Genomic DNA, 27,721 nt, shown 5'->3' on the forward strand with positions numbered 1-27,721 from the left:
CAATTGAATTGTATGGGGGTCAAGTCATTTTTTTTTTCCCCTTTAATTGTCCAGTGGAACCTGATGGAACTGACCATACATGGGTCCGTTCATCTCTACTGGTGACCTATCCTTATAATTTGATTCTATTGCTGTGGGCACCAAAGAAAGCTTGTCCCAGCACTTGGTGCCTCTGCATTCCTCAATTGACCCCATCATGTGATTCTCCAGCTATTGAGAAACTGTAACTGGCTGTACGATGTCATAGCCTCTGGATGCCAGGGCACAGTAGAAGTTGTAGTTGTAGGGAACACAGATTTAACGCTGCACCTCTTATTACAGTAAGCTGTTATAATGGTGTATCTCCGATCTGTACAAAAAAAAAAAAAAACGCAAACAAAACATATGGATAATATTTATACTCTAGCAATATCGATTCTGCACCATGCACTTTACCTTCTGTTGCAGGGAACAGGGTTTCCCCCCTCGCTTTTAGTTTCGGCCAGTTTTCCTGTCCTCAGCAGAACCTCAGCGAAGCTTTCCTGGGAATTGTTCTGGTACGCAGTGTATGTCGCTTCACCCTGACACAAGGTAAGGAGCAAAAGAAATCAGAGAAAGAAGCTTTTGGAGAAGCCGGATACATTGTGTGTCTATGAAGAAGAGGCTCAGCATTGTGCACACTACAATGAGCATTGTGCCTTCAGACTGCGCAATGTTCGCTATGTTAAGTGGAAAGTTTTCTTGACTGTACTCATTCGATATAAAATCTGCCATCACTTCAGCAAACGTTCGTCATTTTATTTGTTTCTTTATACTTTCTTGGTTACTTTTTAGTGTCAACAAGTTGCTATCTGAGTGTGAAGCATTCCTTCTACCAAATCTGCAGAGCACTTTCCTTCTCAATGAAAGAGATCCGCTATGTTACTCTTGGTGAGACCTTGTTCTGAAGGCCCTGAGGATCGCAGCTTTGTAGAAATGTTCACCCATCCATATAAGTGATATATGACATGATGGCCAGTCATTAAAGACATGTAAGTGCTGTGCCATCACTGATGTGCGCTCTCTCACCTTCCCACTATTATATTAAGTTCCTACTGTGAGAAAAATGAGTACACAAGGGGAACGCGTCGTCACCTGCTTCATGCTCCCCAAACCGTGCACAGTATTACTCGGAGTGCGGCTCCACAACTGGGACAACAGGGTTTAAGAGAAAATATAGCTGGAGATTACAATGAGGGATCATAGCCAGAGATATGACTAGTTCGGTGCCGTGCCTGGTATGCTTCCCCAGAGCCGTCTCAGGTGATGAATAAGTCTCGCCCTGTCTCTAAAGAAAAATGTGCCCAAGCACTTACAGGCAGGGAGTTGCTACCTACCGTCCTGCTCTGCCCGACGCCATTCCTTGTCGGCACAAAGAGCTCCTGACCAAGCAGTTTAAGGAAAGAATCTCCGCTTGCATGATACGACTGAGATGGCACTCAGCCATTCAAGTTTATAGGTTTGTGAAAACACTGGACAGCACTTGGATGACATACAGGGTGGTCCGATTTATCATAATAGAGAAGATAGAGACATTTTTTGCTTTTTTTTTAATGTCAACTGAGGCCGATCTGAAGCTGATCAGAGGCCCGTCCGGCACCCGTCCGACACCCGTCCGACACCCGTCCGACACCCGTCCGACACCCGTCCGACACCCGTCCGACACCCGTCCGACACCCGTCCGACACCCGTCCGAAACACGTCCGAAACACGTCCGAAACACGTCCGAAACACGTCCGAAACACGTCCGAAACACGTCCGAAACACGTCCGAAACACGTCCGAAACACGTCCGAAACACGTCCGAAACACGTTTGAAACCCATCCGAAACCCATCCGAAACCCATCCTCAGGTTAAGTAATTAAAGGGGATGTCCAGGATGAGGCAACTAATGTCGTATTTGTAGGTGAATAGGAAATCAGGTACAGCGTCCAGCAGTAGCCACTAAACAATGTACACGGCGGCTGAATGATTTTTTTTTCTTGCAACCATTGCAGCTGAGAAGAGATGATTGCCAGGTATTGGAGCAACACAGACTTGATTTTAATGACTTCCTGGACATTAGATTTAACATTTTAAGACTGAAAAGCCCCTTTAATATTTTCATTTGTACAAACCTTTCAAAAGGAAAAAAAAACAGACGTTCCATGAGCTGAACAGGAGACAGATCTTACATGCGGCAATCTTTGAAAGCAGGTGCGCATGAGATAAATATCTGTCCTGTTGAGCTGAAAAGAAGCTTTAATTAATTAATCCTTAAGATCCACTTGAAGACGTTTAATTAAGTTATCTAAATCAAGGCGGACGCAGGCTTCTCTCCCCTCATTTTGTGCTGCGGTTATTACACTTACATCAGCAATAAAAGGATTGGCAATTAGAGATTCATAGAAAGGATGGCAGCCTTGGCTAACACCCGGCGTAATCGAGCCCTTGACACTCCTTGACGAACTGCTCGGCTCCTGACCCTGGATGAGCAAAGAGAGGAAAGGAAATGGTTAATCCCCAGCATTGCCTTGGAGAAGATCACATGGCTGCAGAAAAAGAAGAGGACGGAAATGGTTAGGCTCGCCCGCGCTCCGCCAGCCTCAATGTGAGACTTTCAGTATTGGTGGGAATGGCTGATGAAAGATGAGACTTGGAAATGTAGACAGCGGCCAAAGTCAGGTGAGGTGCGGCGACCCCAGAGGCACGGTGAGGAAATGTCCTTGGAAATGAGAGACGATTCTTGTAAAGATTATATAGACACTGCGTTAATCACTGAAGGTCCAGCATCAATCTCTGAGAAGTTTAGATCTCCTTTTTTTCTTCCCCTCATCGGTTAAAGAATCAATTTTGTCGCTTGAGAAGTAAACACGATATCTTCATTGACATTATCAAAATATGCTCCCTGCTATTACCATCAGGAGCCAGGGAGGAGCGCGGGAATATACACATACACACACACACACACACACGCGCACACACACACACACACACACGAGCACACACACACGCACACACACACACACACACACACACAGACACACACACACAGACACACAAACACACAGACACACAAACACACAGACACACAAACACACAGACACAGACACACAGACAATATATATATTTGTTTTTCACTTTTTTAATAAACCTCACAAAGAATGTACATGGCTCTGAAATGTGGAATCGTCACTGAAGTGTCTCATGTGCAGGTTCATCTTTCTATAAAGGTACAATGAGATCCTTCCCGATCAAGCCCTGCTTCTCCGGTGGTCTCTACAACCGCCAGTCACCTGGCCACTTCAGCTACTGTTCGTCCTCCAGAGACGGGCTGTCCAGATGTCATCGCTTCTGGTCCGGCAATGACGAGACACATAGCTTCCTTTCTACTTCTTCACAGGATGGCTACGCCAGATTTTTTTTTTTTTTATTTATTTATTTATTATAGATGCCGGAAACCCCTTTCCGGTTAAGCTCTACATTAATAGCCCTTAGGTCCTGTGCACATCACGTCTCGTGTATACCTCCGACATTGGGCTGCCATGTATATCTTATGGTATTAATACAATCAGGAATCCAGCACGACAAAGTCAACATGCAGAAGTCTCCTTTTTATTGGAATAACAATAAAGAAAAAAAAAAAAAAAAAAAAAGACGTTTTGGTCTAAGAAGACCTTCTTCAGACATAGGAGATGAATGAAGAAACAACAATGCATGCATAGCGCAAAAAGAAGAGGGGAATACCGCCATAGCGATATGTGCTCCACCGCGGTATTCCCGTTTTCACTTTGCGCTATGCACGCATCGTTGTTTCTTCATTCATTTCTTTAGCAATCTGTCTGAAGAAGGTCTTATTTTTAGACCGAAACGTCACTTATTTGTATTGCTATTCCAATACTTCATTGTCTTCAAGCGTCTCTCTCACCTGTGATCGCAAATCAGGCCGCGACACAGCGAGAAGGACTCATCGGTGACCGCAAATTCCCTGAGTGACTGAAGTGAGCAGCGTGATCAGCGCTGCTCACTTCAGTTGCTGCGTGGAGCTGACAGAGAGCGGTCGTGGTCTTGGCCGCTCCTGTCAGCTTCATGTAGCAGAGCTGGATGCGTCGTGGGACCTCATGTGGATTACGTCGGACCTGGAGGGGTATTTGGGGGATTAATAAAGTGGTGAAAGAGGGTGGGTTTTTGTCTTTTATTCCAAATAAAGGATTTTTTGGATGTGTTTTTATTTTCTTTAACTTACAGGTTAATCATGGAAGGTTTCTCGGGGAGACGCCTGCCATGATTAACCTAGGACTTAGTGGCAGCTATGGGCTGCTGCCATTAACTCCTTATTACCCCAATTGCCACCGCACCAGGGCAATTTGGGATAAGCCGGGTAGAGTCCCGGGACTGTTGCATCCAATGGATGCGGCAATTCCAGGCGGCTGCTGGCTGATATTGTTAGGCTGGGGGGCTCCCCATAACGTGGAGCTCCCCATCCTGAGAATGCCAGCCTTCAGCTGTGTGGCTTTACCCTGGCTGGTATCAAAATTGGGGGGGGACCTCACGTTGTTTTTTTTTAATTATTTATTTTACTGCACAATATAGACACGCCCACCGGCGGTTGTGATTGGTTGCAGTGAGACAGCTGTCACTCAGCGTGGGGGCGTGTCTGACTACAACCAATCATAGGCGCCGGTGGTGGGGGAAGCAGGGAATACGAGATGGAATAATGAGCGGCTGGCATTTTCAAAAGAGGAGAAGCCACCACAGTGTGAACGCCGTTCAGCGCCGCGCCGGTGGTCGGGGATCGGTGAGTATGAAAGATGGGGTAAGAGGGAGAGACCGACATGGACAGAGAGAGAGAGACCAAAGACCTGCATTTGTTATGTCAAATAAACATGTGGATCGCAACAAAAACGCACTGCTTAGCATTTTGGTAGCGTTTTTCAACAACTCATTGATTTCAATGGGTGTACAACGCTGCCAAAACGCTCAAAAAAATTGACATGCTGCTTTTCTAAACGCCGAGATTTTGTCAAATTTTTTACTTTCAAAACGCTGCGTTCAAAAAAGCATCGTGCGCACGGATTTTGCAGGATTCTCATAGACTTAGCTGGGGAAGCAGAACGCATGCACTTTGACAATAAGACGCCGCTGCTTAAAATGCTGCAGAAACACAAAAAGCCCTAACAGGTCCTATTTGGACTTCAGAGTTAAAGGGAATCTGTCACCAGGTTTTTGACTCCTAATCTAAGAGCAGCATAATGTAGGGGCAGAGATCCAGATTCCAGCGATGTATCACTTACTGGGCTGCATAGTGCAGTTTAATCAGCAGTAGATTATCATTGCAGGACTACTTGGCGTGCTGCAGGGAGTCCAGCAAATTGATGAGAGCCGTATATCTGCTAGATCTGCAGCAGAGAAAACATTGATTTTATCAAAATGACAGCAAACAGCTCAGTAAGAATCAAGGTCTCTGTCTCTACATTATACTGCTCTCAGATGGGGGAGCAAAAACCTTGTGACAGATTCCCTTTAATAGCGGGGGGTCTGTAGTCCATGACTCTTGGGCATTTGCTAAAATGGGCAGGAACAAAAAGTCTGTGACAAAGCTCGTCTATAGATTGCACAGACAGCCCATTGATTTCCACGCCAAAGCCCTGATCGTATTATATCATATTATAATATTATTATTATATGGTATATTCAACTGTTAGCTATTTTTTACTTTGAGTAATTTCTGAGCAGAAAATCTTCCCCTCTATGGCCGATTGCTGGTTACAAAACACACAAAAAACATTTTTTTAACACTTTCTTACATTCAGAGGACGGAGGTATGTTAGTGACTTTTTCCAGAACTGCCCATCACTGACAGCATGCAGCACAGCCTTAGTAGTCAGGGTTGTATTAGTCAGGACCTTCATGGTCGTAGCAGTCGTTCGATGCAGCAAATCCACAGATTGGGGCTTGGCTTCGGCCTGAAATATTTACACAATTGTTAATAATCCATATAGTTAGAAAAAGCCGCCATCGTTCATGACGTTACAATACATGGCACAAAACTGGTGAGAAAGGAAAAACACAAACATAAAAGTAATAAAATACAGGAGGAGACCGCTCCGATCTAAGAGGATTGGGGGAGAGACTAATAACTCACAATTACGGAAAACAACAACAAAAAAGAAACCCACAAAAGTTGTACATATGCTTTATGTAGGGTGACCTAAGCATATCATACATGGTCTATATTTCCAAGTAATGGTGTAGCTAAATATTGGCTGCCTGGCAGTCTGAAATTGCTATGGACTGTGGAGAGAAGACAGAAGTGGTATTTATCGCTTCAGTCTTCTCTGTTCTCACATACACAGCACTGCAGTATGTACTGATCCTGGATATCACATAAAAGCCAGTATGTCGGTAACAAAGCGCCTCTGCTCAATGTATCGAGACCCATCTAAACCCTAAAGGTGATAATGATCCATATAACAAACAGAAGAAGAAAAGAAAGAAAGGAAAAAAAAATTAAGGCAGGAAGAATGGAACAAAAAAAAAAACAGTAGGGAAATAAAAAAAAAAGAAAAAAAGGATATAAAAAGACAAGGAAAGAAAGGAAAAGGAATAAAGAAAAAGAAAAACTAAAGAAAGAATAAGAGAAAGAAAAGAAACAGATATAAAGAAAAAGAAAGAAAAGAAACAAAGGAAAGTAAAAAAAGAAGGAAATAGAAAAAAACCCCTAAAAAACAGAAAGAAAGAAAAAATGGAAAAAGAGGAAAGATGGAAAGAAGGAAAAAGAGAAAGAAAGAAGGAAAAAATGAAAAAAAAAGGATATAAAAAGACAAGGAAAGAAAGGAAAAGGAATAAAGAAAAAGAAAAACTAAAGAAAGAATAAGAGAAAGAAAAGAAACAGATATAAAGAAAAAGAAAGAAAAGAAACAAAGGAAAGTAAAAAAAGAAGGAAATAGAAAAAAAACCCTAAAAAAACAGAAAGAAAGAAAAAATGGAAAAAGAGGAAAGATGGAAAGAAGGAAAAAGAGAAAGAAAGAAGGAAAAAATGAAAGAAAAACCCAAGAAGGAAAAGAAGAAAAGGAAAAGAAACAAGGGCAAGGGACAAGGACAAGAGACAAGAGCAAGAAATAGAAGCAATGAAAAAGGGCAAGAAGGACGAGGAAAAGGAGGATGAGGAAAAGGAGGACGTGGAAAGGGAAGACGAGGAAAAGAAGGACGAGGAAAAGAAGGACAAGGAAAATAAGGACAAGGAAAAGAAGGACAAGGAAAAGAAGGACAAGAAAAAAACCAAAAGGGCAAAAAAGAAGGGCAAGAATGAAGGAAAAGAAAGACGGAAAAGAAAGAAAGACAACAAAGTTAGACCTCTAAGTAAACAATGCCAAGGTAAAAAGTAAACAATAGCCGACCAAGGTGTTAAGTAAACTATGCGTGATCAATCTTACTTCCCCACTATTTTTACTTTTGCAACTCCATATTTTTTCATACCTGAATCCAGCTTTTTTGTTCAGAATAGTTTTCACTATTTTTTCAGACATAAAAAAGGATTTCCCCTTAATAATTTGATCAAATTGACTTTTTTTTCCCCCACAAAATGTTTTATGGAGTCACCTACGTCTTGCATTGGTGGCATGACACCTTGAATTGTTCATGTGCAATGTGAAAGAAAAGCTGAACTGTGGGATCCTGAAAAATCCAGCATCAAAACACTTCAAGAAAAGCAGCAAGAGAGGGCGGAAAACCTGCGGTTTGGCTGCAGCTTTTAACAGCAAAAAGATCAGGTTGTGGCTGCAGAAAAAAGCAGCAAAAAAACAACGTGTGAACATGGCCAAAAGAGGTTTTCAGATTGTAGGTTGGGTGTGGAAGCAAAATTTGATTTACGCCCCCTTTCCCAGTGCAGCATTAAGTCTCTGCAGCTGCTCTGGGTGCTTGTCTGCAGCGCCGAAATCCTGTTGACAGCACTGCAGCCAATCAGTAATCTTTCCCCCTCGTTGATGCAGTGCTATCAATGGGATTACAGTGCTGCGGACAACATCAAGACATTGGAAGCAGCAGAGGATGCTCAGCGCTGGACCTGGGGAGGAGGAGTAAACAACTATTGCTTTTTTAAACAATCTGCAGTCATTGAAGGAAGGTTTTCCGATATTGGAAAACCTCTTTATAGTAGCCATATTCTGGCGGTGGACCTGGGAAGGGTGAGCAAAGCTCAATGGAGTATGTTATCATAACCTACTGTATAGGTCTTTGGTGTTGAGGAAAGCAAAGCAGCAGCGAGCAGTCATCAAAAGCATAACCCCGAAGAATCTCTGCTTGGGGGACTTAACACCATTGTCAGCCTAAAAGGACTGAAAGCCGAGACAAAGTAAAGCCAAGAGAGCGATCATCACAACCGAGTCCACATATCTATATATTCCCCAGTTAAGGGTCGTATCGGAGGGCAGTAGGCGAGATACCGGGATATATTTTCACTAGATAATTGCCAAGCAAAAGGCCAGTTATAACTGACATGTGGAGGCCAAGGGCGCTTTACTGGAGTGGAGAGACCACCCAATATAGCGCTCGTCAGCACCAGTATTGATCTGCGCCTCAGCTAAACAGTCACTTATAGTCTATAAAGCAGAGACGAGTGCGATAAGGTTACAGGATCCGTCTCTAAGGAGGCCACAAGCGAGACAGGTCAATGACTACGGCACGGAAGAGGAGAGAGGATCACCGGCAGGTCAGACCACTATATACTATGACAGGGAGACGGATCATCACATGCTGACCTACTGATTTATACAAGGTTTTGTGTTAAATCTATTAGCTTAAATTGGCAAGATTTTTTTTTAGACCCCAATCTATAATAATAGCTATAATAATAATAATATTGCATTTTCCACACTGATCACTGGGGCTATCTTAAATTCATATTTTCTGTTTTGTAAACAAGACTATTCAGAAGTTTCATTACCATCACAGACAGGATTTTAATTTGCAATAGTTTTCTATACAGCAATAATATATATATATATATATATATATATATATATATATATATATATATATATATATATATATATATATATTGTGAGGCAGTGACAGGGGTAATATTTGAAGACCACTATGTGTCCCCCAGAATGTGTCTGGAAACCCTCTGAGTTTGCTATAGCTATTACGGGGAGTATAGCACAAAGGGTAACAGGGAGACAGATCCCTCCTCCCAGTCCAGGTTTTGTAGCAATCCTCATGTCCGGCATTTTCGTTTAAATCATGCAGAGCACAGCAGGGTGTGTCTCAGTTGAGAGCCAGGCTTGGTGAAGCTAACACATGCCGTGTGAGCTGGGCTGGCTCTGTGTGGAGTGAACACAGGCCAAGAGTGTGAGCCTAGGAGAACCTTACACAGATCCCTGCGGTTAACGGGGTCCTAAGGTAACAAGACTTTTTGATGCAAAGAATTTGTCTATATGCACCGGCTGTGATCCGGAAGAGACTTTGACTGTGGGAAATTGGATCTATTTATGCTGCAACAATAAATAGACTGTTGGTGTGAACACGCTGCTGCCTCACGTTTTTTTGCCCAAACAACGCTGCTACCTCACATTATGGTGGAGAATGCGGGCATGGCAGCCTGGTTGCTAAGGGCAATGGCCTAAGAGGTACTTACCCGGAAAAAAAAAAAAATTTTTTTTTTACTGACTGTTTGCGGTGGATCGGCGGGTCCACGAAGCTTACAGGCGTTGCAGCCTGGTTGCTAGGGGCAACAACCCAGTTTACACATGCTTATGATCAAGCCTGCAAAGTTACAGTTTACCTCAGCAGCCACTATGGAGGATCTTGTAAAGCAGCTGGCCCAGTCTACTGCTCAACTACAGCAGGTTTTTGCACAAACAAGTGCACAACAGCAACAGTCTAATGCTCAGCACCAGCGGGAGACAAACAGCTTATTGACTAAACAGCTTTCTGCTCTGCGAGAAGCACTCCCAGCGGTAACTCCAGGTCATCCAGTCCTTCCTGTGGCCCAGGACAGAGTAAGGGCGGCACTTACAAAGATGAGTGCAGAGGACGACCCAGAAGCCTTTCGCTCCGTGTTTGAGAGGACCGCTGAGCGAGAGAAATTGTCTACCGACCGTTGGACTGATGTCGTGGCCCCGTTCTTGGTAGGTGAACCCCATAAAGCCTACCTGGATCTCAGCACGGAGGATGCCAAGAACTATGGCATACTGAAAGGTGAGATCCTTGCACGATTGGGGGTTAACACTTATCTCCGGGCCCAACGAGTGAACCAGTGGTCCTTTGAGGAGGGAAAACCTGCACGCTCACAGGCCCATGTCTTACTGGACCTTGTAAAAAAATGGCTGCAGCCGGAGACCTTGAACCCCGGACAGATGATTGAGCGGGTGGTGATTGACAGGTTTGTGCGGACTTTGCCAGCCCCCATTCAACGGTGGGTGGGACAGGGGGACCCCGGTACCCTAGACCAGCTAGTGAATTTGGTGGAACGCTACACAGCTACCCAGGAGTTGGTCCGGGACTCTGCTTCACGGCGGGCACTCCGTAGGGATACGCCCCCTTCACAGTTGGTAAAAGACTCCCGTCCCCCCTTGTGTGCTGTCCCGTCTTCAGCCCTGGCAGAGAGTAAACCCCAGACTAAGGTTAGCCGGAGTCCCGGTTCCCCAAAGTCAGACACCCGAAACAGGGACACCTCTGCTGTTATGTGCTGGCGGTGCCATCAGCTCGGGCATGTGATGGCACAGTGCCCACTCACATCAGAACCCATGGACTGCCGGTACGCTCGCCGGGTATCAATGTATGCCCATACTGTTTGTACCGTAAGCCCTGTTACTATGGGGGAGGAGCCCCATCTCTGCAAAGTACGTGTTAATGGCTATACAGCAGAGGCTTTGTTGGACTCGGGAAGTGTAGTGACTCTTGTACATGCCTCCTTGGTCTCCGGGGAAAACCCTACGGGACATAAAGTAGGGGTACTTTGTATTCATGGAGACCTACATGAATACCCTATGGAAAGGGTCACCATTGCTACCTCGTGTGGAGAGGTTCAACATGAAGTGGGGGTGATGAAAAGACTTCCATATGCTGTTATTTTGGGAAGAGACTTGCCCCTGTTCTGGACATTATGTGGGAGGCGACCTAGCCCTCCGAGGTGTATGATTGAACCAGGCCCTGAGCCGGACGATCCCGACTCAGGGATACCTGCCGTAGGGGTCACCAGTATAGGGACAGAGTGTAACCCTGCCAGGTTCCCCCTAGAGGTAATGGCAGGAGGGGTTGAGCCACCCGAGGCACTCCCGGAGTTGAACGTGTCTCCAGATAATTTCGGAACTGCACAGCTCCGGGACCCCACATTGGCTCCTGGACGTGGAAATGTACAGGTAATTGATTGGGTACCCCAGCGGCCTGGTGCCAGGCTGGAAACTCCCTACATGGCTCTAAAGCGAGAGTTGCTCTATCGGGTTGATACAATCCGGGGGGAAATAGTGGAACAGTTGGTGGTCCCTCAGCCGTACCGCCGTCAGACCTTGGAATTGGCTCATAACCACCTAATGAGTGGGCACCTAGGTGAAGAGAAAACGCGGGAACGCATGTTTCAGCGGTTTTACTGGCCAGGGGTCGGCGCAGAAATCAAGAGGTTCTGTGAGTCCTGGCCAGTTTGTCAGTTGACCGCACCAACGCACCGTTTCCGTAGTCCTCTGATACCTTTACCCATTATAGAGGTGCCTTTTGAGCGGATTGCTATGGATCTGATCGGACCCATTGTTAAATCAGCCCGTGGTCACCAGCACATCCTTGTAGTGATGGATTACGCGACACGTTATCCGGAGGCCATTCCACTACGTCACACCTCGGCGAGGCTTATTGCTCGGGAGTTGTTTGCTATGTTCTGTCGCGTGGGGTTACCCAAAGAAATCCTGACCGATCAGGGCACTCCCTTTATGTTTAAAATTACAAAAGAACTGTGCAAACTCCTCCAGATCAAGCAGCTACGCACGTCAGTGTACCATCCCCAGACTGATGGTCTAGTGGAACGTTTTAATAAAACCCTGAAGGCTATGTTGAAAAAGGTGGTCTCCAAAGAGGGGAAAGATTGGGACATGTTATTGCCCTATTTAATGTTCGCTATCCGCGAGGTCCCACAATCTTCCACCGGGACAATCTTCCACCGGGTTCTCGCCATTTGAGTTACTGTATGGCAGACATCCGCGGGGACTGCTGGATATAGTTAAGGAAACTTGGGAACAGGAGCCCACCCCTCACAAAAGCACAGTGGAATACGTTATGGGTATGCAGGATCGTATCATGGCAATAATGCCCATTGTTAAAGAGCATTTGCTGGATGCTCAGGCAGCCCAAAGTACTCAATATAATAGAAAGGCCTCCATCAGGTCTTTTAAACCGGGAGATCGTGTCTTAGTCCTAATACCTACTGCAGAAAGTAAGTTCTTAGCCAAATGGCAAGGTCCCTATGAGATCCGGGAGAAAGTGGGGGAAGTAAACTATAAGGTGTATCAGCCAGGTAGAAGAAAACCAGAGCAAATCTACCATGTAAACCTGCTGAAGGCGTGGAAAGACAGGGAATGTATGGTGGCTGACGTAACGTTGGACCTAACCTTTTCAGGTGCCTTGACAACAACAAAGGAGGAGTCCCCTGATGATGAATTGGGAGTGAGGATAGGGGATTCTCTCTCAAAACAGCAGAGACGGGAGTCTCAGAGGTTAGTGCAGCGGAATACGGATGTGTTCTCAAGCCTACCCGGCCGAACAACCGTAATCCACCATGATATTGTCACCGAGCCTCAAGTAAGGGTACGCCTGAGGCCATACCGGGTACCAGAGGCTCGTAGGCAAGCCATTGCGGAGGAGGTAAAAAAGATGCTCCAACTAGGGGTTATTGAAAAATCCACGAGCGAATGGGCCAGTCCCATTGTGCTGATCCCGAAACCAGACGGTTCTTTAAGATTCTGTAATGACTTCCGAAAGTTAAATGAGGTTTCAAAATTTGATATGTATCCCATGCCCAGGGTCGACGAGCTGATAGAGAGACTGGGACGGGCCCAGTACTTCACGACTCTCGATCTCACTAAAGGTTACTGGCAGGTGCCTCTGACAGGCGGCAAAAGAAAAGACCGCTTTTGTCACGCCAGGGGGGCTCTATCACTATGTCGTCTTGCCATTTGCTTTACATGGGGCTCCGGCCATGTTTCAGAGTTTAATGGACATAGTGTTAGAACCCCATCAACCATATGCCTCCGCATATTTGGATGACATCATCATCTATAGCAGTGACTGGAGAACCCACTTATCTCAGGTACAAGCGGTAGTGGATTCGCTCAGAGCTGCTGGTCTGACGGCGAATCCAAGCAAATGTGCTATGGGTCTCAAAGAAGCCCGTTACTTGGGGTATGTGATAGGCCAAGGGGTTATCAAGTCACAAGTAAACAAAATCGAAGCCATTCAAAACTGGCCTCGTCCCCTTACCACAAAACAGGTAAGAGCCTTTCTGGGTATAATGGGGTATTACCAACGATTCATACCCAATTTTGCTGGAAGGTCGGCGCCTTTGACCGATCTCTTAACAGGGAAGAAGTCGGTCATGGTCCACTGGACTACACAAGCAGAGGAAGCCTTTCAGGCGCTAAAGGTAGTCCTATGTTGTCAGCCTGTCCTTGTCAACCCTGACTTTCAAAAGGAGTTTATAGTACAGGCAGATGCCTCTGAGGTGGGTCTGGGTGCAGTTCTGTCCCAGGAGGTAGATGGAGAAGAGCATCCGGTCACCTATTTGAGTAGAAAACTCACCCCGGCAGAGAAGAACTATAGCATAGTGGAGAAGGAGTGCCTGGCCATAAAATGGGCTCTGGAATCCCTACGCTACTACCTGCTGGGGCGACACTTTCGCCTGGTGACAGACCACTCCCCTTTGGTCTGGATGAGGAATGCTAAGGAGAGAAATGCTAGAGTCACCAGGTGGTCTCTCTCCTTGCAGAACTTTCACTTTTCTGTGGAACACCGGGCTGGTAGGTTGCAGGGCAATGCGGATGCCCTGTCCAGAGGTCCCTGTATGTTGGCAAAAGTTCAACCCCGCCCGTTTGAACTGAGGGGGGGGGGATATGTGAGGCAGTGACAGGGGTAATATTTGAAGACCGCTATGTGTCCCCCAGAATGTGTCTGGAAACCCTCTGAGTTTGCTATAGCTATTACTGGGAGTATAGCACAAAGGGTAACAGGGAGACAGATCCCTCCTCCCAGTCCAGGTTTTGTGGCAATCCTCATGTCCAGCATTTTCGTTTAAATCATGCAGAGCACAGCAGGGTGTGTCTCAGTTGAGAGCCAGGCTTGATGAAGCTACCACATGCTGTGTGAGCTGAGCTGGCTCTGTGTGGAGTGAACACAGGCCAAGAGTGTGAGCCTAGGAGAACCTTACACAGATCCCTGCGGTTAACGGGGTCCTAAGGTAACAAGACTTTTTGATGCAAAGAATTTGTCTATATGCACCGGCTGTGATCCGGAAGAGACTTTGACTGTGGGAAATTGGATCTATTTATGCTGCAACAATAAATAGACTGTTGGTGTGAACACGCTGCTGCCTCACGTTTTTTTGCCCAAACAACGCTGCTACCTCACAATATATATATATATATATATATATATATATATATATATATATATATATTATATATTATACATATACACACATATATATATATATATACCTATATATATATCTATAGGCCACTAGGACTGTTTTGAATTCATGCTTCCTATTCAGCCAGGAAAACTTTCCAGAAGTCTATTGTCATTATAGACAGGATTTTCATCTTACTTGGCAATATTAATTTATTACATTTTTATAAAAATAAATATAAAAAAATGTAAATAAATATTGCCAATTGCAAATACTATCCGGTCTGTGATGATAATAGACTTCTGAAAAGTTTTACTGACAGAACAGGAAGTTTGAATTAAAAAATAGCCTCAGTGACCAGTGTGAAAATTGCTTATTTATTATTAGTATTATTGCTAATCATATTCATCATCAGTCATCAGTCGGTCGTCAGTCAGTCATCATCCTCCTCCTCCTCCTCCATCCTCCTTCTCTTCCATCTCCTCCATCCGCCTCCATCTCCTCTATCCTTCTCCATCCTCCTCCATCTCCTCCATCCTCTGCCATCCTCCTCCTTCTCCATCCTCCTCCATCCCCATCCTCCTCCATCCCCATCCTCCTCCATCCCCATCCTCCTCCATCCCCATCCTCCTCCATCCCCATCCTTCTTCATCCTCCTCCTTCTTCATCCTCCATCCCCATCCTCCATCCCCATCCTCCTCCTTCTTCATCCTCCTTCCCCTTCCTCCTCCTTCTCCATCCTCCTCCTTCCCCATCCTCCATCATCATGATCCTAATCTTGCAATGTCCACACTGATCACTGGGGCTATTTTAAATTCATGCTTCCTGTTCTGTCAGGAAGAATTTTCAGAAGTCTCATTATCATCACATAGTAGAAAAGACCTGGCTCAACTATATCATTGGGTGCTCTGGAGAAAACAAGTCCAGTAATCACAAAAAGCTCCGACATACCATAGAGAAAATGAGAGAAGGACGGAAAAACTCGCAATGTAACGAGTAACCCGAATGCCGTAGTAATCGTGCGAGTAGCGATTTGTGCGGAATTCAGGTTACTCGTTACTTTGAGTTTTTCCCATTGACTTGCATTGCACACGCTATTCGGAATGAATACGCGAGTATTAGACAGTACTCGTTATGAGTATAGTGAGTGCGAATAGTTAGATACTCGCTCAACTCTAACCAGCACCTATCAATAAATTACCACCTATCGAGTTGATAAAGGATAACTTGTGTCACGATTGTCTCCCTGCATGTTGAGACCAGTGATAGCCTTTGGACTGGAGCCTCTCTTCTGGCTCTTTTCATTTAAAGGTGTTTCATTTCTCTTGGCACTGTAGTGGTTAAATGCCAGTTTTTCTATAGCAGCTTTTCATAAGCAGTAAATGCTGAGTGATCAGCTGCACTAACTAAGTAGTTCCACCCTTCTGCGTCAAACAGCAGGGTATCACAGCAATCCCTGTTGATGATACAAACTCATTTTTGTCCTAGACACCTTTGTGGAAGGTTCTGCAAGATAAGTTCCTGTGCTCAGGCTTTATCCTTTCAGTTGTTTATTACACCCCCCCACACACACATTTGTCTTTGTTTCCCTGGTATGTTGTTAGTGCAGCGGTGAGGTCTAGTGAACCCCACCTGCCCCTCACTAGTCAGGGCCTTTATAGGATCTCAGGTTCCTGCTCGGCGATAGTTGCGGAGACTGTGTAGGGACTGCTGAGGACAAAAGGGACAGCAGGTGAGCTTAGGAGGTGCCTACCTACACCTCTCACTAGCTCCAGGGCCTCCCGTTTTTGTATCCCCTGTGCCCCCCTTTTTGTGTGTTTTTTTGTTGTACATCAGACGCACATAGTTCTCAACGCACCTCGCTGTGGTTGCTACAGCCAACAAGCGCAATAACTTGTTTTCACTCGACAAATCCCTTTAATCTTGTGGCTAGGTGCTAAATGTGTGTGGTGATAAAACCCCTTTAACTGAGCAATTGCCTGTGGTGCATGAAAGCTACAGAAGAAAACCTTTCAGTACTAATTAGCGGTGTATGGCGGTATTAAGTGAACCTCACTGACCTATGGACATAACAGCAGTAATATATAGGAGCTTTATTTGTTTTGTACACTGCATATTAGTTGTGCACTATATAATGGTAATATGTGTCCTGTACGGCAGTATTGTCTTCTCACTATATGACAGTATGGCTCCACTGTACAATAGCAAACAGTGACAGCTTTCAGTAGTGACCAGGAGATTGCAGCTTGGAATGACAATAGTAATAAATCTGTCCGTAAGAAAACAACATGGCATCCAAATCTGCATTGTAATAATGATATACAGTAAAGACAAGTCAAACACATAAGGCTGCTTTCACACTACGTTTTTTTAGCATGCGTCATTGTGAGGCAAATCCCGGGATATGAAGATGAATTATGACTCCAGTCATAATCGCTCATCACTCCCTGGCAGTGCCCCCCTCCCTTCTTGTTCTCAGTGTTCCACTTACATCTCCATGGCCATGTCCTGTGATATGGAAATTAGGTGATGTGGGAACAAAGGACACAGGATGACTCCCTGCCGTCACCCTGTAACAAGAGTTGTATCTCATTAGCAAGGCTATGGAACTAGCTAGACAGAACGACTCCAGTAAAAAATGGTTCATATCTCGCAAGCCATATTTCCGATAAATATGGCAACCATAAAAATGGTGTCTCTGCATGCGGACGATGCCGGCACACCCTTTTTATGGGAGCAGGACATTGGGAAATGCCCCAGGCGTGATATCAGCCAATGGGGAACTGGCAGACAGGTCATGAGTCCCCTCGTTCTGTAGCTAAATTCATAACTGTCACAATGAGAGCATTGGCGTCCGCCTACGACGCTCCCAGGCAAAGTTATGGCCCATATTCCATGTTGGGATATTGTCCATAACTCAAGCCAGGGGTGGAGCAGTGCTCCCTGTGAGGTCACGAAGGTAGGAGGGGACCTGGATTTGGCCAGGTTGATAACCCTACTTCGGCCATTTCCAGTGTTCTTTCGCTGGGGGCACGTGTAGGAAACATCTGTGGGAAGGATCCTAGAAACCTGGGTACAGCGCCCCCCTGTGGCCAGACGCAACAAGGTAACTGCTGGAACTGTGTATGCCTGTTTGTAACCCATGCTTTGATTGTAACTGTACTCTGACATATGTATATTCTGTAGATTCCCTATTGTATATATTGTAGTTTCTAGTGTGGCTTTAGGCTGATTAAATTATATAATTAATCTTGGGCTGTTCTGTTATCTCGATCTTGAATCCCACGTCTGTGTGTTCGGCTAATAGTTACCGTAAATCGGTTGGTGGCAGCGAATTGTGCCAAGGATTATTGTGGGGAGGCCAGTGAGATTCGGGGAGATTTTATATATTCCGCCCGCGGAGGTCGGGGGAATATATACCTTACTCTCACCGGGGACCCTTCAATAATCGGCATAAGTAGTATAGCGGCCTCCTTGCTTATTGTCGGGCAATTCCATAATTGGCCTGACTATAAGAGGGGCGCTAGAGAGCGCGTCACGTGCTCTGTCTGTCGGTCGGGAGGTATAAAGGAGGGGTGACCCCCACTTGTTACCCCCCGATTGTGACGTACTGGTAGCCAGCGCGGGGGATTTCTGAGTGACCTCCCCGGTGGTTTGTGACATATTGGTGGCATAGCGGTGGGATCGAGATAATAGTGTGTGTGAGTGTGAGACCCATACTCCCAGACACTAAAGACTGCCTGCAGCAGCTGTGGCTGCTGGGGTCTTCAGACTAGCTCAACACTGGAGTGTCAGAGTGCAGATACTGTAAGGTGTGTGGAGGCATCAGGTGTCAGTTCTGTGTCAGTGACCAAAAGTCTGCAAGAATGGCTGATGGCACCAGGAGCAGAGCTATGCAACTGGCCAATGCTAAAGCAGGAGCCGAAGAGAGGGAGGACGGTGCTGTGGGCAGTAATGAGGAGGTTGCCCACGAGTCCTCCAGGAGCTCGACGCCAGAAAACCGTTCTGCAGAGGACAGCGCACAAGCTGGCAATTATGGACAAGATGAGGAGCAGCTCACCCAAGGGTCCTCAACGAGCCAGATGCCAGCCCTCCGCTCTGCAAGGGACAGTGAATCACCAGGCTCTGCAGCGTGCCGCAGATCACCACGTGCCATTCCACCGAGCCTGGGAGGCTCGGATAGCCTTCTTCAAATGGCTATGGCCCTTCTCCAGGCTGGAGACCAGGAGGGCTACAAGGGACTCCTGGCAGAGCGCAGGGCAGAGCGGCAAGCAGCGCGTGAGGCTGAGGCTGCGGAGCGGCAGGCAGCGCGTGAAGAGCGCCAGGCAGAGCGTGACTACCAGCTGCAGCTAGCTCAGCTCCGGCCCTCATCAGCCACACGTGACCTTCAAGACACCAAACTTCCAAAGGTCCGTGTTGAGGACTTCCCAGTGCTGGAGAAGGATGGAGACTTGGACTCTTTCTTGACTGCTTTTGAACGGACTTGCTTGCAGCACCATCTGGACAAGGACCAGTGGGCCAAATACCTGACCCCCCGTTTAAGGGGTAAGGCCCTGGATGTCCTTGGGGACTTGCCTGCTGAGGCAGATCAGGGCTACGACACCATCAAGCGGGCCCTGATCCAACAGTACAACCTCACTCCAGAGTCCTACCGCAAGAAGTTCCGGAGCCTACAGAAGGGACCAAAGGACTCCTGGGCTGACCACCGGCGGGCACTTGCCCGAGCTGCCGACCACTGGACCCAAGGCCTGCAGCTTTCCACCGGACCGGAGATCCTGGACTTGTTCATCACGGAGCAACTCTTGTGGAACTGCCCTGAGGATCTCCGCCAGTTCATCCGAGACCAGAAGCCAAAGGGGTCCACGGCTACAGCTGCCCTGGCCGATGACTACACCAACAATCGGGCTCCTGAAGCCAGGATAGCAGCCACCAGCAGCACCTGGAGAGGGGGTAAGATGAATTCTGCGACTGCCCCACCTGCCCCTAGACTGCAGGGGGTGTCCCCCTCAACTCCCCTCTCCAGGCCCGTGGCGGAACCAAGACGGTGCCACCAGTGCAACCTACCTGGACACTTCAAGGCCATGTGCCCTCAGCGTCCCAAGGCCCCGGCTCCGTCCCCGTCCCAAGGGCCGCCCAAGGTGTATTGTGTGGGTGGGGGTGGTGGTAGGTCCCTGGACAGCTTCCAACCTGTCACCGTCGGCCGGTCTGTGACCATAGGACTGCGAGACAGCGCCTCGGAGGTGACTCTGGTGCGGCCTGAGATGGTGTCCCCCCAAGACTTGATCCCTGGAAAAACCCTCGCTGTCTCCGGGATTGGAGGCATTGACCCGGCGCTGCCTGTTGCTGACATTTATGTGGACTGGGGCGCAGGGCGAGGGGTGAGGGAGGTGGGGGTAACTGATCGGATCCCCGCAAACGTGCTACTTGGGACAGATTTGGGGCAGATAACCTCCCAGTTTGGGCCCCAACCAAGGGCTGAACCTTCAGCCAGTACTGACATGCCTCCGGACAATGTTAATGTGTTATCTATGAATGATGTAAGGGAGGAGGGAGTGAACTCTGATATTTCTGCTTGCATAGACACCATAGACACACACACAGCTGCAGCTGTGACAGGGGAGGGGGTCAGAGAAAGGTGTGACAATGCCTCTACAAGTAATCAGCCTGTGAGCTGGGATCTGTTGCCCTCTGCAGGGATAAGCAGAGAGCAGGGTGCTGCAGGGGGAGGACCAGTGTGTGGGGTGGGGGCTACCACAGCAAATGTGGGGTCCCCAGAGATTTCACAGCGGGGTTCTGTCGCTGCAGGAGGGGAACAGGCAGGTGAGATTGGGGCCGGTCCAGGAGCGGAAGTGCTCCCAGGTAAGATCTCGGTGCATGGTTCCCCCACAACCGGGGTGTCAGGAAGCCAGGTAGGTCTGCCTGAACCGGCGACTTGGTCAGGAACGGAGGAGGAGCAGGCACGACCCACGGTCGCAGCGGCTGTGGCCGCTGTCACCCGCAGTGGGAGTGCTGGAAGCCAAGGGGCCTCCCGGAGGTCCGATAGCTCTTCCCCTTCTGACCAAGTGGCAGCCGAGTCAGGTGGAGGCCAGGACACAGGTCCCGGGGTACTGACTGAAGATGTGACAGTCTCGTCGATTCTGGCCACATCTAGTCAGGGGTTTCAGGCAGCGTTAGAAGCTGACGACAGCCTGAAAGCTCTTAAGGAGCAGGCGGCACAGCCTCCCTCGGACTCGGACCCGGAGCGAGTGGTCTGGGACCAAGGACGGCTGTACCGGGCCACGGTCCAGCAGGGTTCACCGGAGGCGTGGCCCAGGGACCGACAGTTGGTGGTACCCTATCCGTTCCGGACGGAGTTGTTGCGGATCGCACATGAGATTCCGATGGCCGGACACCTAGGGATCGCTAAGACCAAGGCCAGGTTAAACCAGCATTTCTACTGGCCAAAAATGGGGGCCGATGTGGCTGCCTACTGCCGTTCGTGTGAAACCTGTCAGAGAGTGGGGAAGGCGGGGCCACGCCCCAAAGCCCCACTAGTATCTCTGCCAATCATCGATGAGCCTTTCAGGAGGGTGGCTGTGGATCTGGTCGGCCCGCTGGCCATCCCCAGCAGCTCCGGGAAACGCTTCCTACTGACGGTAGTGGACTATGCCACTCGGTACCCAGAAGCAGTGGCCTTGTCGTCCATTCGGGCTGACAAGGTGGCCACCGCATTGCTGGAGATTTTCTCCCGAGTGGGTTTTCCCCAGGAAATGCTCACTGACCGGGGGACCCAATTCATGTCCCAGCTGATGGAGGCCCTCTGTAAGCAAGTCCAGGTGCGACATCTGGTGGCCAGCCCGTACCATCCACAGACTAATGGCCTGTGCGAGCGGTTCAATGGCACCTTAAAGCAGATGCTTAAGATGTTGGTCGACTCCCATGGGCGTGACTGGGAGCGGTATCTCCCACACCTGCTATTTGCTTACCGGGAGGTTCCACAGGCCTCAACAGGATTCTCACCGTTTGAGCTCCTGTACGGGCGACGTGTGCGGGGCCCCCTGGCTCTGGTGAAAGAGGCTTGGGAAGGGGATTTGGCCACCCCTGGAGTGTCGGTTATCGAGTATGTCATGCGCTTCCGGGACAAAATGCAGGCCTTGACGCAACTGGTACACGACAGTATGGCTCAAGCCCAGGCCGATCAGAAGCGTTGGTACGACCAGAACGCTTGTGAGAGGACCTACCAAGTGGGTCAAAAGGTGTGGGTACTGGTCCCCGTACCACAGGACAAGCTTCAGGCAGCCTGGGAAGGCCCATACCTCGTGTACCAGCAGCTCAACCCTGTAACGTACCTGGTCACCCTGGACCCTGCCCGTGGAAGGCGGAAGCCCTTCCATGTGAACATGATGAAGGCACATCATGAGCGGGAGGCATGTGCGCTCCCCGTGTGCAACCTGCCCGAGGAGGGAGAAGCGGAAACCCTCTTGGATATGCTAGCCCAGGTTAGGGCAGGCGGATCCATTGAGGATGTGGAGGTTGGCCACCAGCTCTTGGAAGACCAACGGTCCCAGCTGTGGGCCACCCTCCTCCCCTTCCGGGGATTGTTTACCAACCAGCCCGGAAGGACTGACTTGGCTGTCCATCACGTGGACACTGGGGATCATCCCCCGATCCGGCGTTCAGCATATCGGGTCTCCCTGGAGGTGCAGCAACACATGCGCCAGGAGATTGACGAGATGCTGAAGCTGGGGGTGATCCAGGCATCCAACAGCGCTTGGGCCTCGCCTGTAGTCCTCGTCCCTAAGAAGGACCAAACCACTCGGTTCTGCGTGGACTACAGGGGGCTCAATGCGGTCACGGTCGCCGATGCGTACCCAATGCCACGCATCGATGACCTGCTCGATCAGTTGGCCGGGGCTCAGTACCTGACCATCATGGATCTGAGCCGGGGATATTGGCAGATCCCCCTGACTCGCAAGGCCAGGGAACGCTCTGCCTTTATTACCCCATTTGGACTGTACGAGTCCACGGTGATGCCATTCGGGATGAGGAATGCCCCTGCCACTTTCCAGCGGATGGTCAACACCCTGCTCAAGGGACTTGAAGGGTACGCGGCCGCGTACCTGGATGACATTGCCGTCTTCAGTCCCACCTGGGAGGACCACCTAGAGCATCTAGCACAGGTGCTCAGGCGGATCCACCGGGCAGGTTTGACCATCAAGCCGGGAAAGTGTCAGCTGGCCATGAGCGAGGTCCAGTACCTCGGTCACCGGGTAGGTGGGAGAACACTGAAGCCCGAGCCTGAGAAAGTGGAAGCCATCGCATCCTGGCCCACCCCCAGGACCAAGAAGCAGGTGATGTCCTTCTTGGGGACCGCTGGGTACTATAGGAGGTTTGTTCCATGCTATAGTAGCCTGGCAAAGCCCTTGACGGACCTCACCAAGAAGAAGCTGCCCTCTGCAGTCGATTGGACAATGGACTGCGAGACAGCCTTCCGGGCCCTAAAGGACGCCCTGTCCAGCCCGCCCGTGCTACAGGCAGCCGACTTCACGCGGCCGTTTGTAGTACAGACCGACGCCAGTGACTTCGGCCTCGGTGCGGTGCTCAGCCAGGTGGACTCTGCGAGCCAAGAGCACCCAGTCTTGTACCTGAGCAGGAAGCTGTTACCAAGGGAAGTTGCCTATTCCACGATGGAGAAGGAGTGCCTGGCCATAGTGTGGGCCCTGCAGCGTCTGCAACCCTATCTATACGGGCGCCACTTCATCGTGGAGACGGACCACAATCCCCTCAGCTGGTTGCACACCGTCTCTGGGACGAATGGGCGATTGTTGCGATGGAGCCTTGCGCTCCAGCAATACAACTTCACCATTCGCCACAAAAGGGGCCGTGACCACGGTAACGCAGACGGGCTGTCCCGACAAGGAGAGGTCGCGGACGGGCGCACGGGGGAACACCGGAGTGTGCTGCCCCCTAGCGCCCTCAAAAGGGGGGAGGTGTGAGGCAAATCCCGGGATATGAAGATGAATTATGACTCCAGTCATAATCGCTCATCACTCCCTGGCAGTGCCCCCCTCCCTTCTTGTTCTCAGTGTTCCACTTACACCTCCATGGCCATGTCCTGTGATATGGAAATTAGGTGATGTGGGAACAAAGGACACAGGATGACTCCCTGCCGTCACCCTGTAACAAGAGTTGTATCTCATTAGCAAGGCTATGGAACTAGCTAGACAGAACGACTCCAGTAAAAAATGGTTCATATCTCGCAAGCCATATTTCCGATAAATATGGCAACCATAAAAATGGTGTCTCTGCATGCGGACGATGCCGGCACACCCTTTTTATGGGAGCAGGACATTGGGAAATGCCCCAGGCGTGATATCAGCCAATGGGGAACTGGCAGACAGGTCATGAGTCCCCTCGTTCTGTAGCTAAATTCATAACTGTCACAATGAGAGCATTGGCGTCCGCCTACGACGCTCCCAGGCAAAGTTATGGCCCATATTCCATGTTGGGATATTGTCCATAACTCAAGCCAGGGGTGGAGCAGTGCTCCCTGTGAGGTCACGAAGGTAGGAGGGGACCTGGATTTGGCCAGGTTGATAACCCTACTTCGGCCATTTCCAGTGTTCTTTCGCTGGGGGCACGTGTAGGAAACATCTGTGGGAAGGATCCTAGAAACCTGGGTACAGCGCCCCCCTGTGGCCAGACGCAACAAGGTAACTGCTGGAACTGTGTATGCCTGTTTGTAACCCATGCTTTGATTGTAACTGTACTCTGACATATGTATATTCTGTAGATTCCCTATTGTATATATTGTAGTTTCTAGTGTGGCTTTAGGCTGATTAAATTATATAATTAATCTTGGGCTGTTCTGTTATCTCGATCTTGAATCCCACGTCTGTGTGTTCGGCTAATAGTTACCGTAAATCGGTTGGTGGCAGCGAATTGTGCCAAGGATTATTGTGGGGAGGCCAGTGAGATTCGGGGAGATTTTATATATTCCGCCCGCGGAGGTCGGGGGAATATATACCTTACTCTCACCGGGGACCCTTCAATAATCGGCATAAGTAGTATAGCGGCCTCCTTGCTTATTGTCGGGCAATTCCATAATTGGCCTGACTATAAGAGGGGCGCTAGAGAGCGCGTCACGTGCTCTGTCTGTCGGTCGGGAGGTATAAAGGAGGGGTGACCCCCACTTGTTACCCCCCGATTGTGACGTACTGGTAGCCAGCGCGGGGGATTTCTGAGTGACCCCCCCGGTGGTTTGTGACAGTCATGAACGTTTTTTTCCTGTAAAAGTGGATCCTGTTTTTACTAAGAAAAACGCATGCAAATGCATGTGTTATTTTGCAGGATCCTGTCAATTGAAGTTTATGGGTGGGCATTGGAGTCATGTGATCAGGAGTGAGGGGAACTGAACGTGAAAGACTGGGAGCCGGCATCTGACAGCTGCGGACGCTGGTAACCAAGGTAAACATCAGGTAACTAAGAGAAGTGCTTTGCTTGGATACCCGATATTTACCTTGATAACGAACGTCCGCAGCTGCTAGGAGCCGGGCTGCCTGCTCCCTGCACATGTAACCAAGGTAAACATCAGGTAACTAAGAGAAGTGCTTTGCTTGGATACCCGATATTTACCTTGATAACGAACGTCCGCAGCTGCTAGGAGCCGGGCTGCCTGCTCCCTGCACATGTAACCAAGGTAAACATCAGGTAACTAAGAGAAGTGCTTTGCTTGGATACCCGATATTTACCTTGATAACGAACGTCCGCAGCTGCTAGGAGCCGGGCTGCCTGCTCCCTGCACACGTAACCAAGGTAAACATCGGGTAACTAAGAGAAGTGCTTTGCTTGGATACCCAACATTTACCTCGGTTACGAGCGTCCACCGCTCTCAGGCGGAGGAGAGAGAGGAGAGAGAGGGCGGAGAGAGCGAAAGGGAGGAGGAGAGATGGAGGGGGAGAGAGAGACTGATCACGCCAGGCTGGTTTCTGGGCATGCTCAGTAGAGCAAGCAGGGTCCTGTCTTATCAGCATGCCAGCGTTCACATGCGTTTGCATGCAGTATAGTCAGGATCCAGTGAAAAACAGTATTTGGACGCAGCTCAAAAACGCTACAAGTAGCATTTTTAAAAAAAGCTATAAAACTGCAAGTCGCTGGATCCTCACTATAACGCACACAAACGCATGTGAACGCATGTTGACGCGAGTCCATTGCAAATGCATTGAAATAAAAACACATTTGCACTGGATCCGTTTTTGCATTAAAAAAACGTTCATGACGCATGTTAAAAAAACGTAGTGTGAAAGCAGCCTTAAAGTAGAGTCTGCACTGAGCCCAAACGTTCAGCCTTGTTTCCAGGTTATGGCCTCCAAAGTGCAGTAAAAAAGAGCTGAAGTGTTGCGCTACCATCGAAACGTCCATCAAAATTAATGGGAGTTCCGGAAACAGTCTGGTAACATTGTTGAGTTGTGGAGACAGTGGAGCTCATTTTGCAATGCAATGTTTTCATATCCGCAGCTCTGGAGGCCAGCACCCTTAAATAGTTAGTCCCATTTCAGCCAGAGATGGGGATAACCCTTTAAAAAAAATTAGAAATATGAAGGACACCGAAGAAGAAAAATAAAAAATGGAGAGAAAAGAAACTAAAAAAAAAATATAAAAAATTAGAAATATTAAGGACCTCAACGGAGAAAAATACTGTTTGTGGTTTGACATTGGCAAATTTCTTTGTGATATGCTGGAAATTTAATAAAACCTTTATGATTAAAAAAAAGGAGAAAAATACAAATAAAATAAAAAATAAAAAAAAAAATTTAAAAAAAATTGAGACAAAAACTAAACCTACCCAAAAATAAGCAAAAAGAAAAAAAGAAAAAAGGTCAGATATGTCATGATTATTACTGCAGCTCTAAGTATAGCTGACATTTTACAGGATTAAAACCTCATTTCTGATCGTCAACTTTGTGTTTAAAGTAGTAACTCGCTTCACTTTCCATCGCTGTCTGCCATGTGGATTTTGCTTTACACAAAACTATATATCCTACAAAGAAATAAGAGCAGAGCAAAGTCCGAACAGTCTGCGAGGCTATGGGAAACATGCAGAATAATGAGGACCTGTCACCGCGCCAAAAGTGCCCATTATTTCCCTTATTTTATTCCTCTAAGTATTGTACTTTTTTTTTACTGCCCGTTGTTCCAGAGATATGGGTATTTATATTTTGAGCTAGTTGTTCAGGGGGTTATAATGCAGAGCAGAATAAAGACACGCCCCAGAGGATTCTGATATTTTTCTTTATTTCTTTTTAGAGCAATCACCATGCAGGTTATTTAAGTTGATATTTTCATAGATAAAACAAATAAAATATACATTATATATATATATATATATATATATATATATATATATATATATATATATATATATATATATATATATATATATATATATATATATATATATATATATATATAAACATAATGCTAGGGTGAGGAATACCGGGCACTGCTAATCCACGTATGGCTGGAAGCCGCAATCCCACTGGGGGTAAGATCCGGGTGCGTGTCCCAGAGTAAAGACGATACAAAATCCACAAGCAGGCATTAAGGGTCGCACGCCCTCACCCTCCCCCACCACCTGTATCCTTGATGTGAACTTGGAATAAAGATTCACCTTTACTGAGATCCTTGTGGAGTGCGACCCTTCATGCCTGCTTCTGGAGATTATATATATATATATATATATATATATATATATATATATATATATATATATATATATATATAGATAGATATATATATATATATAGAGATATATATATATAGAGATATATATATATATATATATATATATATATATACACACATATACACACATATATAAACACATACACACATATATTATATATATATATATATATATATATATATAGATATATATATATATATCTATATATATATATATATATATATATATATATATATATAGAGATATATATCTATATATATGCGCGCACACACACACACACACACACACACACACACACAGTACAGACCAAAAGTTTGGACACACCTTCTCATCTCTAGAACAACTGTTAAGAAGACACTTTGTGCAATAGGCCTTCATGGTAAAATAGC

The 27,721-nt window shown here is 47.5% G+C and overlaps 1 protein-coding gene across 1 annotated transcript in view; it reads right to left on the reverse strand.

The window, feature by feature from the left end:
* NBAS (NBAS subunit of NRZ tethering complex) overlaps positions 1–27,721 on the reverse strand; it is a 1,027,824-nt gene that overhangs the window by 461,535 nt on the left and 538,568 nt on the right. The window contains 4 exon segments of the mRNA XM_075341124.1: positions 436–457; positions 459–560; positions 2,370–2,483; positions 5,805–5,963. Of these exon segments, the coding sequence (XP_075197239.1) occupies positions 436–457; positions 459–560; positions 2,370–2,483; positions 5,805–5,963 (397 nt within the window).

Source organism: Anomaloglossus baeobatrachus, chromosome 3 (genome assembly GCF_048569485.1).
Source record: "Anomaloglossus baeobatrachus isolate aAnoBae1 chromosome 3, aAnoBae1.hap1, whole genome shotgun sequence".
Classification (NCBI taxonomy): domain Eukaryota; kingdom Metazoa; phylum Chordata; class Amphibia; order Anura; family Aromobatidae; genus Anomaloglossus; species Anomaloglossus baeobatrachus.